The 18,222-nt window shown below is 41.2% G+C and overlaps 2 protein-coding genes across 2 annotated transcripts in view; one reads left to right on the top strand and one right to left on the bottom strand.

Moving 5' to 3' along the window:
* TSTD2 (thiosulfate sulfurtransferase like domain containing 2) overlaps positions 1–13,882 on the bottom strand; it is a 36,047-nt gene extending 22,165 nt beyond the window's left edge. The window contains exon 1 of the mRNA XM_043994352.1: positions 13,515–13,882. The gene's annotated coding sequence lies outside the window, so the exon portion shown is untranslated. The remainder of the gene's footprint in view (positions 1–13,514) is intronic.
* NCBP1 (nuclear cap binding protein subunit 1) overlaps positions 13,882–18,222 on the top strand; it is a 50,785-nt gene continuing 46,444 nt past the window's right edge. The window contains exon 1 of the mRNA XM_043993557.1: positions 13,882–14,387. Within this exon, the coding sequence (XP_043849492.1) occupies positions 14,354–14,387 (34 nt within the window). The 5' untranslated portion in view covers positions 13,882–14,353. The remainder of the gene's footprint in view (positions 14,388–18,222) is intronic.

Here is an 18,222-nt window from a genome sequence, read left to right as displayed (position 1 = left end):
AAAGAGTATATCAAAACCACTAAGTTGTATAAAACCTTTGTGGAATAGAATATATATATAGCATATTGTTACATAGCATTCTTTTAAAACGTTTTAAAATACAAAGCAACTTTTGTGCAAATACAGTAATAAATTAGAAGAGGACAAATACTGTTTTGTCCTTTTTTCTGTAGCTACATTTAAATATGATAGCCAATGAGTATTAGTGGCACTGGGTGAATTACCGTATCTACCCAAACTAAGCAATTTGAGTAAAGCTTAGACATACAACATTATACAATTCTGTCCTCTTAATTTCAGATCCTGTGACAAATGACAAATGATCATCCCCCTGACTAGAAGAGTTGGTGAGATTTCCTATGACTTTCCATGCTATATTTATTCATTTATGTTTGTTTGTTTTTTAAATTTTGCAGGGCAATGAAGGTTAAGTGACTTGCTCAGGGTCACACAGCTAGTCAGTGTCAAATGTCTGAGGCTGGATTCGAACTCAGGTACTCCTGAATCCAGAGTTGGTGCTTTATCCATTTCTATGCTATTTAAAGATCATCTTTGACATGTCTGGGGTTCAAGTTGAAAACTTGCGTTTATGTATGCAGAGCAAAGCACTTCCTGGCTGGTGATCTTTAGATGGGTAGATACTGAAAAACAATAGGACTGTGAACTCAAGATAATAACTAACTGAGGATCCATGAGTTTCTCTGTGGAAATTTCATATGTGGTATGTTAAAGTGTCTTGAAGCAACAGAAATTACTTTCTGAATGACGACATCATGTTAGCTTAATTTGTATAGGTGTAAAAACTTACAAAGCATCATACCACCAACTCAACATTTTAAAAACAGGTCAAATTTCAATTACAGAAGGAAGGAAAAGCAGAATTTACCCTCTCAGGTACATTACTATATTTTGTTATTTTTGCATTTACAAATACAATATACAAATAACATTTGCTTTAAATTAAAAATTTATTTAAAAAAGACTAATTCTTCCTTTTATATAGTATACTAATAATCTCCCATTTTAACACAGTTTAGATACAAAGTAACAGTTTTTATATTCTAACCTCACGTACTCTTTGTTTTGTAAACCTCAAAACCCTATGTCAATATGAGCTATTTAAGTTCAGTAAGAAATACAACCAGTAACTTTACTATGCATTCTATATTTCGTAAAATATGTCAAACTTTACTACTTGTATAGTTTCTGATACAAATCAGAGAGAAAACATTTTCAAAAGACTGATTGCTAAATAAACATACTTTTGAATGGATTTGTTAAATGGGCAAAAAACCCAAACACAGCTTTCCTTTATCAAACTTTACAGCTTAAAAAGTGCTTTTTCTCACAACAATCCTTCAAAAGAGGTAAAGTATCCTCATCTTGAAGTTAAGGAAACTGAGAGACTTGTTCAAGGTGACAGTGCCAGGATGGCAAAGACAAAATTTTAACCTAGGCCTTGTTTCTAAACCTGGTGCTTCTCCCCTCTCCTGCCTCACCAATTATAACATTGTTTCCATGAATACATTGGAATGACAAAATCTGTCAGAAATTTTGTTGCCATTATCCAAACAGCTACTGAATGCCTCCTGCTGAGACCTAAAGAAGGGCATTATTCCAGGAATGTATTCGAATAAAATAATTCGAAGTCAATGTCTTTGAATAAATTAAAATGAAAAGAATCATCCATAGACTATTAGTTATCAATGTCAACTTGATTGAAAGTGGTAACACTGTACTGCACAACTTGTTTCCAGCAAGTAACTGGTGAAGTCTGTTAGGGATGCACAAAATGCTTTAATACATTTTGCCCAACTTGTTCTTTTCTCCTGTATTCTTTTTTTTTTTGGGGGGGGGGGGCGAGGCAATTGGGGTTAAATGACTTGCTCAGGGTCACAGCTTGTAAGTGTCAAGTATATGAAGCTGGATTTGAACTCAGGTACTCCTGAATCCAGGGCCAGTGCCCTAATCCACTGTGCCACCTAGCTACCCCTCTCCTATATTCTAACTAAATGAACATGAATCTATTTACATGCATGCACAAACACACATACACATATATATGGAGAAAAAGGCTGAGTGAAGACTAAAGTGAACCATGTTTCCATGCACCTGTTGTGACACTGATACTTCTGTATATAGAGAGCAAAAGAATGACAGACATAGATCTAGTGAGCATAATATTAAACACCTGTTGTGCTTATGTACATAAATATGGAAGACAGTGTACTGTTATGGAAAGAGTCATATGATCAAAGGACCTAGGTCTAAATATCGTGAGCTTGCCTCCTGCATGAACCTGAGAAAAGTCATTAACCTCTTGGAGGCTGTTTCCTTGTTTGTAAAACGAAGAGATCAGACTAAATGATCAGAGGATTACACAATGAGAGCTAAAAGTGTCAGTGGAGTCTGACTCTTTGTGACCCAATTTGGGGTTTTCTTGGCAAAGATACTAAAGTGGTTTACCATTTCCTTCTCTAGCTTATTTTACAGATGAGGAAACTAAGGCAAATAAGATAAAGTCACTTGCCCAGGGTTGACAGTCAGTCAGTGTTTGAAGGCATATTTGAACTCATGTCTTCCTGACTCTAGGCCCAGAGCTCTATCCACTGTGCCACCTAATGACCCATGAGTGACCTTAGAGGCCATGTAGTTTAACCCCCTAATTTGATAGATGATAGTACAGATAGGTTAAGTGACTTGCCCACAGTCACAGAGACAATAAGTGGCAGGGCTGGGATTTGTGGCTCTGAGTGCAAATCCAGCCCTTCTTCAATTAAATCATCATCTCTAAGGTCTTTTCTACTTCTAATGTCTGTGATTCTGTATGATGTATATGAATAAATGAAAAAATGTTTTTACCTGCTTACAACTGTGCTTAATATAACATGCCTTTAAAATATTTATAAAACAAAAATGGTATTTACATGTTATTAGTCAGAATGTGGGCTGTATCCACAAGCATATCACACTTTTCTTTCCTACCCCTGCACTTTTTAGATTTCCTATGTCTAGAACGTCCTCCAGCCCCAAACTCCCCCTCTTCCATTGCTCTCCTATCTCTCCTTCAAGGTCCAGCTCAAATGCCATCTCGTCCATCAGCCCTTATTTCCTAAGTGGGGAATCTCCCCCTCTTCTGGGTTCTTAGCCTTTTGTATTCTTCTCATATGCTAACCATATTCACCTTTTAAAAGGGGCCACTAGAGGCCCTCTCTAGTATATGAGAGAGGGAAGGAGAAGGATCACAGAATTTGAAATTTGGAAGGACACTAGCTAGTAAGCAGCAGGACCAGGAGTTGAACCAGATTATTTAACTTCCAAATCCAGAAAAAGAGTGAAGACACAAGATGTGCCACATAGGTTGACCCTACCACCTCTCTTCTGACCTTGGTAGAGGCAGCTCAGGACCCTGTTGCCTGGGAGCCTCTGCACAAGCTGCCCCTTAGCATTTCCAGGCCACTAGTTCTGCTTCCACCTTGCTCCACCATTACAATGGGGAATAACCCTTGTGGAGATCTGACAAGGCAACTGCCTTTGTAGGTGCTGCAGTTCTGCCTCTTCAGCAGTCACAGCTATGAAGACTCAGAAAGTCTTGGGCACTATCAAATGGTTCAACACCAGAAATATATGATCGTGTCAATGGAAATAACTCTTAAAAAGAAATCTTACTATTGTCCTTGCCACTTCACCCTAAAGACCCCAGAGCCTTTCTCTCTACCCTGAAGTTGTACTTTCCTGTGTGACATTTTTACCTATTAGAATGTGAGATCTTTGAGAACCAGGACTCTCATTTTTCTATTTGCATTACCGGTGCTTAGCATACAGTAAGCACTTAATAAAGAGTCTCCTTCCTTCTGGGCACTTAAGTTCAGACCCCCCCCCCCCCCCATACATGCAGCCAGTAGTGAAGCTCTTGTTTCTGCTTCTGCTGGAGAGGACAACGAAGCCTATAGTTTGCCTATAATACCAAGAGTAAAATTATTTTCTATACTCAGATCATGATATGCTGTATTCAAACCACCACAGCATTTGTGTATATATGCACATTCACACACACATTTTTATACACATTTTGAAAGAGAAACAATGTGCGATACTACATAAAATGGAAGAGCTGGTAGAGAGTGAGACTTGGACTTTGGGATGACTTGTTCAAGTGTTGACTTTGACATATACAAGCTGTGGGACCCTAGGCAAGTCACTCAAACTCTCTGGGTCTCAGTCTGTCCATAAAACAAAGGGAGGAGATTGGACTTAATGACATCTAAGGTCCAGTCCTACCCCAAATCTATTATTTTATACGCTAAGCACACAGGAGGTGCTCAACAATTATTAAAATAATTATTATGAATTAACATATAATTATTAAAATAATGCAAGTCTTCTCTAAAAATTACTTTTAATCGTAGGCAATTCTCTCAGACTAGAAGCTATAGAGCAAGTTCCAATTTGCATTGCTAGAGGGAGTTTTCCTCCATTATAATCACCTATACCAGTGAAATTATAGGTCTGATTTAAAAAAAAAGCCCCAAGCAGAATGAAATATCTGAACTTCCTATTATTAACTATATTAACAGGACTTAAAACAGTCCTTCAACCTGCTCTTTGCACAAAAAAGGAACAATTTGTTGGTAATGATGACAAAAGATATCTAAAACAACATCTTTACTTCAAAATATAGGGATTTAGTAAAAAGCCTGTAAGGGAAGTTCTACCAGAGAAGAAACAGGCCTGAAATCTGTATTGAAAACAGCCTGATTGTTTAGAGGCAAACTTGACAGGAGGAAGGAGAAGACAGACTGTTAGGGGCTAGGTCTGGGATCCACCTAGCTGGGAATCTTGGCAACCAGGAGGTCAAACTGAAGGGAGGTAGAAAAAACAAAAGAGAGCTGGATATTAACCAGCCAGGACTAGAAGGGAAGGAAAAAGAAGGGATTTAAAAAAAAATATGCTTTATAGAAGGGCCTGAAGGGGGAGGAGCGTGGAGAAAAGAGTACCCTGAAATTTGCCCACCAAGAGACAAGCCTGAAGGGAAAAATTAGGCAGGAAGGGGAAGTCTGGCTTACTAGCCCTTGAGGAAACATAAAGCCTACCAGTCAGGGCTACTCCAGAATTGAAGGCCAGTGTGAGGTCTAGTCTTAAGATCCTGGGACTGAGAGCTTCAGATCCCAGACCAGGAATGTAGAATTTAACAAGGCCTTGTACCAGTGACAGGTGAGGGAGGATCACAACCCAGCTACATTATCCAGAGCAAAGACAGGATAGCACCATTTGGACTACAGCAGGAGCAGTACCTAACCTTGATATGATATCAAGGGATCTTTAAAGGCTAAGTCTATGCAGTATGGTGCAACAGAAAGAGTGTTTTGGAGTCAGTAGACCTGGATCCAAACCCTGCCTCTGATACTTAACTACTCAACCATAGGCCTGTTTTCTCATCTGTAAAATAAGGGGGCTGAACAAAGGGATCGCTGTAGTACCTTCCAGCTCTAACTCTGATGCTCCAACCTCCCCCCCCCCCATACTCAAATGGATCTGTAATTTCATCACTGTGGATATTCCTTTCAAGAATAAAGATCACAACTCATCCAAGACTATCCAGGACATACGACTGCTGTTCATGTTGTTATTAGTCATTGAGTTGTGTCCGGCTCTTTGTTACTTCACGGACTATATTGTCTATGGGATTTTCCTGGTAAAGATAATGAAGTAGTTTGCCATTTCCTTCCCCAGTGGATTAAAGCAAACAGATTAAGTGACTTGCCCAGGGTTATGTGGCTAATAAGTATCTGTTATTGTTTGTCCTTCCTTCTGAAGAGGACCATGATATGGGGGCGATGTCATGACTTGTACCGAATTGGATTTAAGTAAAGAAGGGCTGTGCAAGGTCATCAAACTCACTTTCTCCTCCAGAGTCACCTGGGTCCAGTGGCAAGATATATGAGGATGATTGGAGATGGCCTCGAGATGTTTAAGGCAATGGGGTTAAGTGATATCCCCCAGGGTCACATAGTGTCTAAGGTGAAATTTGAATTCAGGTGCTCCCAACTTCAGGGCCAGTGTCCTATCCACTGTGCCACCTAGCTGCCCCAGTAAGTATCATGTATAGTGAAGTGAACAGAACCAAGAGAGCAGAGTGCACAGAGACAGCAATATTGTTTGATGAAGAACTGTGAAAGACATAACTGTTCTCAACAATACAATGATCTAAGAAAATCTCAAAGGACTATTGATGAAACATACTATCCATCTCCAAAGAAAGAACTGATATTGATGGAACGCAGGCTGAAGCATGCTATTTTTCACTTTTATTCAAGTTTTCTTGGTAATGTTTCATATAATCATATATGTATAACCCATATCTGATTGCTTGCTGCCTCAGGGAAGGGGGAGGGGAAGGAGGGATAAAAATTGGAACTCATAACTATAAATAAAAATGTTTATTATTAAAAAAAATTAATTGATTGCCAGCCATGGAGGTGATAGTAAAACTGTTTAGAAAAATTTGGTACTAGGGTACTTGGGGACCTTCATGCCTATCCAAGTCTAAGGCATCATCTAAAAGCCCTGCCCCATTTGGATCATTCAGGGGAGGCTACAGAGGGCAGAACATTGAGGAGAGAGATATTATGGACTCTTGGGCATCAGTATCTGTGTGGGTCTTTTCAGCAAATTTTATGCCTGTTACTATGGGTACATCAGAATGAAACCCATTGGTGTTACATAAACCATCCCATATTGTTAACAATATTGGGTCCTGGGGGAGGGATGCAGGAAATATATTTCTTTTCTAGTGATGGAGGTGAAGGAAGTTGGAGTATGTCATTATGCCAGCTCACCCCTCCCAACCCTAGGTTGTCCATAAAAAGGCTGATGGTACCCGGAAGCTTACTCTTCTACAGGGAGTCATCATGCCCATCACTGCAACTGTTCATTAACACAGGACCATGGTATAAAGTTGTTGACCTCACTAATGCTCCATTCCTGTGGCTGAAACCAGTCAGGAGCAATTCACTTTCACCTGGGAAAGAGTCTACTACACTTTCACTGTCCTTCCCCAGGCCTACCCGAACTCTCCCTCATGGTGCCACATTATGGTGGGGCAGAGACCTGAAAGAGATCTCCTTTCCTGAGGTCATTGATGTACAACACTGCACTGATGACATAATGCTGACTGGGCCAGATGAATCTCCTGTGGCAAAGGCCCTGGATCAGATAGACAGCAGCCTATATAATGGACAAAAGGTGGGAAATCAAACCTAAGAAAATCCAAGGCCCAGCATAATGTGGAGAGTAGACATATTGGTAGAGACATATTGGACTCTTCAGGTTTTGCAGAACCCAAATTTCCCACCTGGATATCTTTATGACCCCCATTTACCAAATCACCCCCAAATCTACCTTCTTCAAGTGAAGCTCAGAGCAGGCAACAACCCAGAAAGATCTAAAGCAGGCCGTCCAGCAATGTCTCCCCTTAGCATCTCATGGCTGTACAAAGCCCATGTTTCTGGAGGTCTCTGTGCATAAAAATCAGACTGTGAAGCCTTTGGCAGGCACCAAGGAGTGACCAGAAAGTGACTGTTAGGCTTCTGAAGCTGCAAGTTCCCCAGAGCCCCTTCCTAAAGTCATATGAAGAACAGTTTACAGAACTGAGAACATTGGTCTTAGAGACGGCACATCACAGTTATTGTCAGACATCTGAAGGATTGTTGGCTATTCATTCAGGGTTAATTGGGCCCTCACAAGTGCCTAGCACTGCATCCAGTGCTTGTTTCAGATGGGTCTTTATTTAGATGGCAAACCCAAATCTCCAAGAGAAAGTCAGGCATCCAGCTAAGCATTTTTTTTTTTTTTTGGTGAGGCAATTGGGGTTAAGTGACTTGCCCAGAGTCACACAGCTAGTAAAAGTTAAGTGTCTGAGGCTGGATTTGAACTCGGATCCTCCTGAATCCAGGGCCGGTGCTCTATCCACTGTGCCACCTAGCTGCCCCCCAGCTAAGCATTTTATAATTATTATATCATCTGATCCTCACAACAACCCTGGGAGGTAGATGCTATTATTATCCTCATTTTACAAATGAGGAAAGTGAAGCAAAGAAAGGTCAAATGACTTTCCCAAGGTCACACAGTTAATGAGGCCCAATTTGAATCCAGGTCTTCCTGACTCCAGGCCTAATACTTTATCCACTGCATTAATACTTTCCCTCATTGATGTATAGAATTCCCCTAGCAAGGAAACTCTACCAATGGAAACAAAATTTTTTTCTGTAACTTAGGAATTCCCCTAGTGTAGGTTAGGTTAACTTTCCTAGGGCCACACAGCCAATACATGTCAGAGGTTAATTGGAAGATTAAAACAAAAAAACTACCACTACTCAAAGATTGACTTCCTGATACACCTGAATCGCACACCAAAACCACATCCTAAATCACACACCAAAAACACATGCCTTAAACACAAGCTTAAATCACATGCCAAAAACACACAGTAGTCTCATCTTGTATGTGCTACAGAGTGCTGAAGAGGAAGGACAATTGAGAGATAATGACCACATTCTTCCTTTCCTTTAACTAGAAAGATATTCATTTGCTGCCATTCAGATGCCTGCTTGTTGGTGCTGTGAATTGTCAGGCTGACTGTGCTCCAGAATCTAAATGGAATAGAGTGAGAATAACCCATGCAGAAGAATGGCAACCCTGTGGGAATCCTTATGGAAACCAGAGAGACTGTGTATTGGAAATAAGCATAGGAATGGTCTCTGCCATTTTGCATGACCCCAAAATAGAAAAACACAATGGGGTGAGAAAAAATCCACAACAGTCTTCTCTAACTGATGCTTTCCTGAACACCACTGATTCTGTGAGTATAAATACCATGACTTCAACCTCTTCAGCTGTTGCTGGATAATGAACTGAAGGAACTCCTCCAGGATTTTTAGGTGCCAAAAGAATGGGAAGCAACTTCAATTTTCAGAGCACACTATTGCTAGAATAGACACTCAGTAATCACGACTAACCTTCTAGTCTTTGGAGAAAAGGGCAATTTTAGAATAAGCTGCCCCAAGATATTGTACTCATCAAAAAGGCAATGTACTATCAGCTCCCCGAAACCTAAACATCTGACCCTCTAAGACTTTTTTTTGCATGTCCCAGGCAGGAGAGAAAGAACTCTCAAAAGATATCAATTAGGGATCCAGCCTTTGCTGACCCTGGGCCAAGAATGCTTCATATCAGCCACTCCCTTAGTGATACAAAAAAGCAATTATGGGCCTATGACAAATCAGAGGCACAAGCAGACACCCAAGACACCCCTGGAAAACTATATACAGTATAAGAAATCATTTAATTAGACACAAAAGGGAAAAAGAACAGCCAGGAACATTTGAAACCAGAAGCCACGCTGTTCTGCTGTGTTAATGTCCTTCCTACCTAATTCCTTCTCTCTCTCCATGCACCATATGGTTCTTCAAACACAGGGTAATAAGGATTCTCTAGAGAAATTAAGGAAGATTTATGTAATTGGGAGGATAGTCATCACTAATGATTGGACCATTCTAAAAGAGAAGATAACACTACCTAAATTAATTTATATATTTGGTGCTATAAGAATCAAATTATCAAGGACACACTTTATAGAGCTAGATACAAAATTTATTTGAAAGAGGAGGTCTAGAATATCAAGAGAAAACATGAAAAAAGTATAAAGGAGGAGAGTGGAGTACTGCCAGACTTCAAGCTACATTATAAAACACTAGTCATAAAAACTATTTGGTATTACTTTAAAAAACAAAACAGAAAAGTGAATTGGTGAAAGAGACTATAGATAAGCAAGAAACAGAAACAAATTAGGATTTGATAAGACCCAAAACATAAATCACTGAGGGAAACACTTCTTTTCTGAAGAGAACTACTATGAACACTAGAAAGCAATTTGGCAGAAATTCGAATTAGACCAGCATTTTACAACAAAAAACACAATATTCTCAAAACATGTATCTTGTCCAGTTATATAAGGTGACACCATGTAATCTTCAACACTGTAAGTGGGGGAGATTTTTCACTAGACAATGGGTAAAAAAGATCATAAAAGATAAAGCCAAGAATTTTGACAACATAAAAAAAACCTTAAACCTTTGTACTAATAAAATCAATGAAGATAGAATTAGAAGAGTAAATGGCAAAGTGGGGAAAATATTTGCTTCAACTGGCATTAATAAAAGTCTGATATCCAAAATATATAAGGAATTATTACAAATATATAACAACAAAATCTACTTCCCTCTAGATAAGTGATCAAAGGATATGAACGAACAATTTTCAAGAGAAATACAAACTATAAATGATTACATGAAAATTACTAACAAAGAAATACAAATTAAAACAACTCTGGGGAGCAGTTACGTGGTGCGGTGGATAAAACACTGGCCCTGGAGTCAGGAGGACCTGCGTTGAAATCTGTCCTCAGACACTTGACAATAGCAGTGTGACCCTGGGCAAGTCACTTAACCCTCACTGCCCGGCAGAAAAACAAACAAACAAAAAAACAACTCTGGGGTTTTGTCTCACACCATGCAAACTGGCAAAGATGGCCAGAAAAATATTAATAGTCAGTGATGAAGAGACTGTGGGAACACCAGCAATAGGAATTACACACAATTGACAGAACTATGAATTGATATAACCATCCTGGATATTAGTTTGGAATTATGCATGGAAAATAACTAAATAATTCATTCACTTTGACCTACTACTGCCGTACTGAGCCTTTATCCCTAAGGAAGTTAAAGACAGGAACAAAAGTAAAATATGTACCAAAATATTGACAGCATCATTCTTTGTGAGAACAAAAATCTGAAAATCAAGTAGGTAACTTTTGTTTGGAGAATAGCTAAAAAATACGATATGTAAATGAAATGGAATATTATTATGTTATATGAATGAATATAAAGAATTTAGAGAAGCAAGGGGAAATTTATATGAACCAAATACAAAGTCAAATAAATAGAATGAAAAGAACAATATGCACAGTGACTACAAAAATGCAAATGAAAAGATTGCTAAAAAGAAGTTGAACTGTTAGTAATTGAAAAATAGTGAAGGGACCTTGAAAAAAGATAATAAAATGTACTTTCTTCAAGGCAAAAGGGTGGGAGACAACTAGGACAAAATGGTGTATACATTGCCAAACCAAGGTTTCTGTTATTGTATGTTTTTACTTATTTGTTTTTTCCATGTCCTGGGGAAATGAAAACAAAAAAACCCCACAAAGTTTTTTTAAAATCAATAACTATAGGGCTATGAGGACCATTCTCTAAATACATTGTTGAAATCTTATTTATCTTGTTTATGTGCCCTGTCTAAAGACAGCTCCACTGTGCTAGAAAGGCTTAAGCATTCTTTTTAGCTTCCCAATTCTTTTTTTTTTTTTTTGCAGGGCAATGAGGGTTAAGTGACTTGCCCAGGGTCACACAGCTAGTTAAGTGTCAAGTGTCTGAAGCGGGATTTGAACTCAAGGAGTCCTGAATCCAGGGCTGGTGCTTTATCCACTGCACCACCTAGCTGCTCTTTATGCATTCTTTATGAACTGTTGTCTGCCTTCCCAAATATGTAGCCTAGTTACAATGCCTTCCCCATTGTTTTCTTTTTTCTTAACCTTACTATTAAATTTTTAAAAATTTTATTTTTAAACATTCTTTTCTTTTTAAATTTTGAGTCCCAAATTGTCTCCCACCCACTCATCCTTTCTGTACCCACTGAGAAGGCAAGCAAAATTATATCCATTATACATGTGAAACCATGCAATATATTTCCATTTTAGTCATACTGAAGGGAAAAAACAAAAAAAGAAAGCAAAAAAAATGCAACAAACCAAATGCTAAGGAAGGAAGCCAGTGAAAAGTCACAGTGAGTAATTTTTCCAGCCTAGGGCTGCTTATGAAGACAAAAAGGGGGTCTGCAGCTACTGGAGTGGGGGCTGGCCTGGAATGCAGTGTGGAGAATAGGGCATTTTTTTTTTTTTTTGCCTGTGGGTTGTGCCACTGGTTATGGGCTATGGGCCATGGAGCAGCAACTAAACACCTGGTCAGAAAGAGATCCCAGGGGTCCCCTCTATTAGCACTGGGCACAGGATGGGGTGCTATTTGGTAGCTCTGTTACCATTATTCTGTTCTAGGTCAGAGAAGAATGGTTATGGTCATAATGGAGCAGGGACATTTGAACTCAGGTCTTCCTGATTCCAGGCCCTGGGCTCTATCCCCTAAGCCAATTAGCTGCCAGCTTTCCCCAAAAACATGCAACATTCCTCTTCTGATAGCCAGAGAATACTAAGAGAAAGCATTCAGGTCATCCACCATGTGGATATTCCCATCTCTTCTTTTTCTCCTGATGACATTCTTTACTCCAATTTTTTGAAGTGCATCTGTCATTTGTTATTGTTGCAGTTGGTTCACACACATCATGTAACTTTCCACTACTTTTTTGTTCAGTCATTTTCTCTTTCTTAATAGCTCTTTCTTTCTTCTCTTCCTTCCTTCCTTCCTTTCTTTCTTGCGGGGCAATAAGGGTTAAGTGACTTGCCCAGGGTCAAACAGTTATTAAGTGTCAAGCGTCTGAGGCCGGATTTGAACTCGGGTCCTCCTGAATCTAGGGCCGGTGCTTTATCCATTGCCACCTAAGTGACCCCCACAGTCATTTTCAGTTTTTCAAAACTGCACACTAGATATCCCAGCCATATAACTATACCAGTTAAAATTGGTATTTTAAGAAGATGGGCCTTCGTTTAGGATCATAAAAGAGCTTTGCAAGGCCCTGAAGGCTCTGCTGTTTAATTCTGGGCCCAACTTGGCCATTCAGACTCTGTTCAAAGCATAAATGCTGATGGACATCTTGCTTACTTGATTTTTCTTGACTGACTAGCCAGACCAGATGTCTTTAAGTGGTTAAGTCCCTCTTCCAGTAGACTCTTCAAGTTCTGGGTTTGATTGGAAACAGGGGTTCCTGGAGGATCTCACTATTCATAGGGTCTCTGTGCTAGAGAAACCTCACCTTACTCACCTTAGAATTATCCTGCCTAGTGCATCTCCTTTCCCCCAAACTACCTTCCTATTCAGATGGGCATATAAAGGGGGGTGGGAGGGAAGTACTGGGTCTAAACTCGTTTTGTTGCAGAACCTTTGAGAAAAGAGCAACAACCGCCCTCGGAGCCTCAGTTTCCTCCACGGTAAAACAGGATTTAATCATCCCCACCTTGCAATGAAGGGAAGGATTAAAGGAGCGCACTGAGCATAAAGCAGTCTGCAAACCTCCAGGCGAGATATCGATGCCAGTTATTGTCATCAGGTGCAGGATTCCCGGACGGCCCGGGATCTAGGGCTGGGTGGCGCCAGGCAAGCCCCCAGTCCTCGTGCCCCTGGGGTGCAGCCGGGCTGCGCGCCCAGACCCTGGGGGTAGGGGAAGTAGTCAATAGGACACCTGGGAGGTCTGGGGCAAGAGCAAGGGCTGAAGGAAGTGCATACCTGGATGGGTCAAATTCTTTCACTGAGCTTCCACCCACGGACCCGTCTAGTTCAGCAACCACCGCACCGCACACCTCCTCCACCCCCGTTCCCAGGTCTCGTTTCTTCCCTCTGCTAGTACTTTAGAGACGACCCCTCAGTCAAGGAATCGTCTACGTCCGGTACGCGCAAGGGCCGTCGGGAGAACCACCGAGCGGCACAGAGGGAGGGGCGGTGCGGGAACGAGAGCGTCACCGCCTCGGCTCCGGGCGGGCTAGGATCTCACCGAGACTCCTTCCTGCTTGACTCCCGCCCCTCCCCATCCCCCGCCTTTTCCTTAAGTCGCGCGCCAGCCCGGACGGGGCCGAAGCTTTAGGAATTGGCTCTCCCCGCTTACTTTTCTCCCGGAAGAAGATTGAGCGCGAGGAGCGGGAGGGAGGAAGGGGAGGGAGAGGGCAGCGGAAGCTCGCTCTGTGGCCTTGTTAGGTTGCTCCCTTGGGCTCGCCCGCTCAAAGCTCCCCCAATCTCGCCGGGCACCCTAACACGCTACGCCCCTCCTCCCGAAACCCTTACGGGACGTCCTAGTGACGGCGGAAACGGGAGGTTCTCCCCCGCCCCCGCCTCCACGCCCGCCTCGCTCGCGCGAGATCCAGCGTGCGTGTGCGTCTGCGCTCCGGGCCGGCCCGCAGCTCCCCGCGTCGCTCGGAGCCCTCGCTGCGCCGCTTCGCCACCCGCTCTATCGCCGCTTCCGCCTTTCCCCGCCGCTGTGAAGGGAACGGCGCGGAGTTTTCGCCATCGGTGGCGGCCGCGGAGGCGGGAGCAGGGACGCGTAGGCGGAGGGGGCGCGAGCGGCGGGCGGCATGTCGCGACGGCGGCACAGCGACGAGAACGATGGTAAGTAAGCGGGCGGAGGCGGACCCGAGGCAGGGGCGGGCAGCTTGGAGCGCCGTGCCCCGGGCTAGGGACGGACGCGCGGTCCGAGCTGGCCAGCTCCCTGGATCCCGGCATTGTGCTTGGCGCGTAGTAGGAACTTCATGGGCAACTGCTGGCTTAGTGGGTGTAGCTCCAGGCCTGGAGTCAGGGAGACCTGAGTTCCCAAGCGGCCTCAGACACTTCCTAGCCATGACGTAGGTAGGGCAGGTAAGTTACTGAACCTCAGCCAGCCTCAGTTTCCCCACCTGCAAAATGGATAAAACCATCTACCTCCCACGATTATTATGAGGACTAAATGCGAATATACGTAAAGCACTTTGCAAATATTAAAGGGCTGTGTTTATTTTAGCTATTAATAAATGCAAATTGACTAGAGAACCCACTGGGGATCACTATCACCTCCCAGCCCAGGTTATCGAAGCCAGGACCTCTCTCTGCATCCGGTAATGTGGCCGTAGTGGCACGTTTTTTAGGTTGTATTTCATCCATCTTTTTCTCTTAAGTAGTTCTATTGTCACTAATATTCTTTAAGAACGTTGGGCATTAGCCAAATAATTGTGAAGCTGGTTTGCCTTGGGTAGCATCATTAATTTAGGTCCTTTCTATTAGATCAGAGGTCTTAACATGTGAGTGAGTGAGTGAGTGAGATGGACTCCTTTCAGGGATCTGTGGACCCTTCTCAGAATGTCTCTAATTGCATGAAGTAGGATTGCCAAGGAAACCAATTATTTGAAAATGTAGTTATCAAAATATTAAAAAAAAACATTTTCACTGACTAGCTTTAAGAGCCCTTCGATAGACACGGGGATATTCTCTGGTGATGGGCACTGGTTCACAGTGTGGTAGTTATTTTAGCCATACTCTTAATTCTGTAATCTTATTGGTAGTCTCTGGAGGGGAAGATGAATAGACCCAAAGAACAAGATACCAAGTGATCCTTCAAGGTAGGGTCTGAAATTCATGTTCAGAGAAATACTTATTTACTATGTTATGTAGACTTGTTGAAGCTGCAGTAACAGAACTAGTCAGCAGGTATCAGAAGTTTCGCATAAAAATATAGAAATCTCAGAAAATGTTTTTGCATAATTGTAACAATAATAATAGTGTTAATAACGTAACAACTAAGGTTTATTTTGAAGCGCAATTCTATTCTAGAAGGGACCAATGTTTTACATTTTATTTAGCTTGATTCAGACGAAAGACCTATTAGTTCTAGAATCAGAGGACTTAGGATAAAAGCCTCCCTTTGACGCTTGGTATCTCTATCACCTTTGGCAGCTTACAACCTCCATGGGCTTCTTTGTCTTCCTATGTTTAGGTCTATGTATGGTCTGATATACTGCCTGATGTACTGCCTGGTTGTACTGAGACCCCTACCAGCTATCACTCCGTGAATCTTTGAATATTTAGTAAGGCTAGTTTTGTACCAGAGGTAGCTATGTTTTAGTGGAGTGGATAAAGAACTCGGCTCAGAGTCTGGAGAGACCTGAGTTCAAGTTCTATATCTGACAGATACTGGTCCTGTGACTCTGGGTAAGTTAAATTCTCATTGTACCCAGGCAGCCTTTTAAGACCTAAGTAGCTGAAATGATTACTTATCAGCTCTGGTTCTAGGAGAGAATTTTCCTTTTTGGATGAAATCTTAGGTATGGATTGGATAGGTCCTAGATGCTAGAGAGAGAAGGATGAAGTATGATAGCCTGGCCTCCAGGAGCTTTCTCTTAGTATTCCCTGGCTATCAAGAGAAGAGGAATGTTGTATGTATGAGGTGAAAGCTGGCAGCTATTTGGCTCAAGGTGTAGGGCCTGGAGTCAGGAAGACCTGAGTTCAAATGTGGCCTCAGAGCAGCTAGGTGGCACAGTGGATAGAGCACCCACCCTGGAATCAGGAGGACCTGAGTTCAAATCTGGCCTCAGACTCTTAACATTTATAGCTGTGTGACTCTGGGCAAGTCACTTAACCCCAATTGCCTCAACCCCCCCCCCCAAAAAGTGGCCTCAGATATTTACCAGGGCAGCTAGGTGGCACAGTTGGTAGGACCTGAATTCAAAATTCACCTCAGACACTAGCTACGTGACCCTGGGGGAAATCAAACATCTTGTGGCCATCTCCAGTCATCCTCATATATCTTGCTACTGGACCCAGGTGACTGGAGGAAAAAGTGAGGTTGGTGACCTTGCACCTACTTTCTACTGTAGTTATCTGAAATAAGCATTTGATTATTCTCTTTACCTAAGAAGTTGACAGTGAACTTATTGTAACATTTTAATTCATTTGAGCTAGAGTTCTTGTCAGAATGAGCAAACTTATGTTCTGCAAGCTATTCCATGTGTTTCCACTAAAATCCAACTCCTTGGGTTTTTTAAAGATTGTGTCAATGGAGGCCAAGCTCTAGCATATCCTATCAAACTGGAACAATTTTTAATATAGTGCTAGAGATGAGGATGAGTCTAGGTAAGTGGGGAGTTGCTCAGGTTGACCAGTTCAGTGATGATTTTTCTGGCTACAACTACTGATTGGAACTGTCTGCTAAAGTTTGGAGAGGGTTTAATCTATATTGGTGAAGGGAGGGGTCTTTATAGTGAAATCATGGGTCTGCTGAAATATGTTCTACATTTTCTACAGCTAACAGAATACACTACTTGTGTGTTTTTTAGAAATGTATAACATACACAGTAATTAAATTACATTGGTAAGAATACTGATCATTTTTGTCTCTAGAGGAAATTTTAGTTTTTTACCCCTTTGTCAAGTTGACAGTTTTCACAACCAGTTTTTTAAAAACTGGCACAGCTTTGAACATGAACAAAAATATGTCATAAATAGAAATATACGTTTTAAACCTGTTATCCCTTAACATGGCAAATACATATTGCAAATTATTCTCATTTTAATTTTTTAAAAACTGTTTTAAGCACCTATTGAGTGCAAGAAACTGCTCTTAACTGGGGATGCAGGGTTGAAAAATGACAAAGCCTCTGTCCTCAATGACCTTTTTCTACTAGGTAGGGGAAAAAATAGATTGTTCACATAGATACAGATAATACAAGATAGAATATAATAGGAACAAAGGAAAGATCAATACAGAATAGTCTAGGAAAAATTGAAGAACAGAGTACTTTAATCTGGAGGGAAATCTTCATGAAGTGGGTGATATCTCAGTTGATCCTTGGAGGTAGAGACTATCCCACTTTTGTGTCTTCCCCCCCCCCCCCCCCCACTGAGCCTCAGATAGATATAGGTGGGATTAAGGGATAGTCTGTCATGAACAGAATAAAAAAGTTCTGGAGTAGAAATATGTGGAGAGATGAAAAGACTGAAGTTCATGTTCAGAGAATGGAAGGAAAGGAACTTGTGATGATTCTTTTAAATGATAATTGGATCATATTCCTAATTTCTCCTTGATCAATGCTAAATAGATTTCCTCCACCTTGGGTTAAATGCTTTTTGAGTATATAGCTAAAGTTCTACTTGACTGTGTAATATAAGCCTTATGCTGAATAGAGTCCATTCAGTTAGTGTGAAGGACAGTATAATTTGTTTGAAAAAGATAATGCTAAGTTTTTTTTTAAAGCCATACACAATAAAAGGCACTTTAAATTAACTTTTCTGTTCTATTGAAATTCTTTTGTTTTTCAATTTTCTCATAAATTTTCATTTCTATCCTAGTAAATCTTATTTATGATAAACTTTGTTAATAACTGTTACAAGATGAGTTAGTAGGATACTTCTATACAGAACCTTTACATTGTAACACTTTTTATTATACAAGTTACTGCTTTAGGAGCTACCACAG

This window comes from Dromiciops gliroides, chromosome 1 (genome assembly GCF_019393635.1).
Source record: "Dromiciops gliroides isolate mDroGli1 chromosome 1, mDroGli1.pri, whole genome shotgun sequence".
Taxonomy (NCBI): Eukaryota; Metazoa; Chordata; class Mammalia; order Microbiotheria; family Microbiotheriidae; genus Dromiciops; species Dromiciops gliroides.
This window is presented reverse-complemented; position numbering and strand designations above follow the sequence as displayed.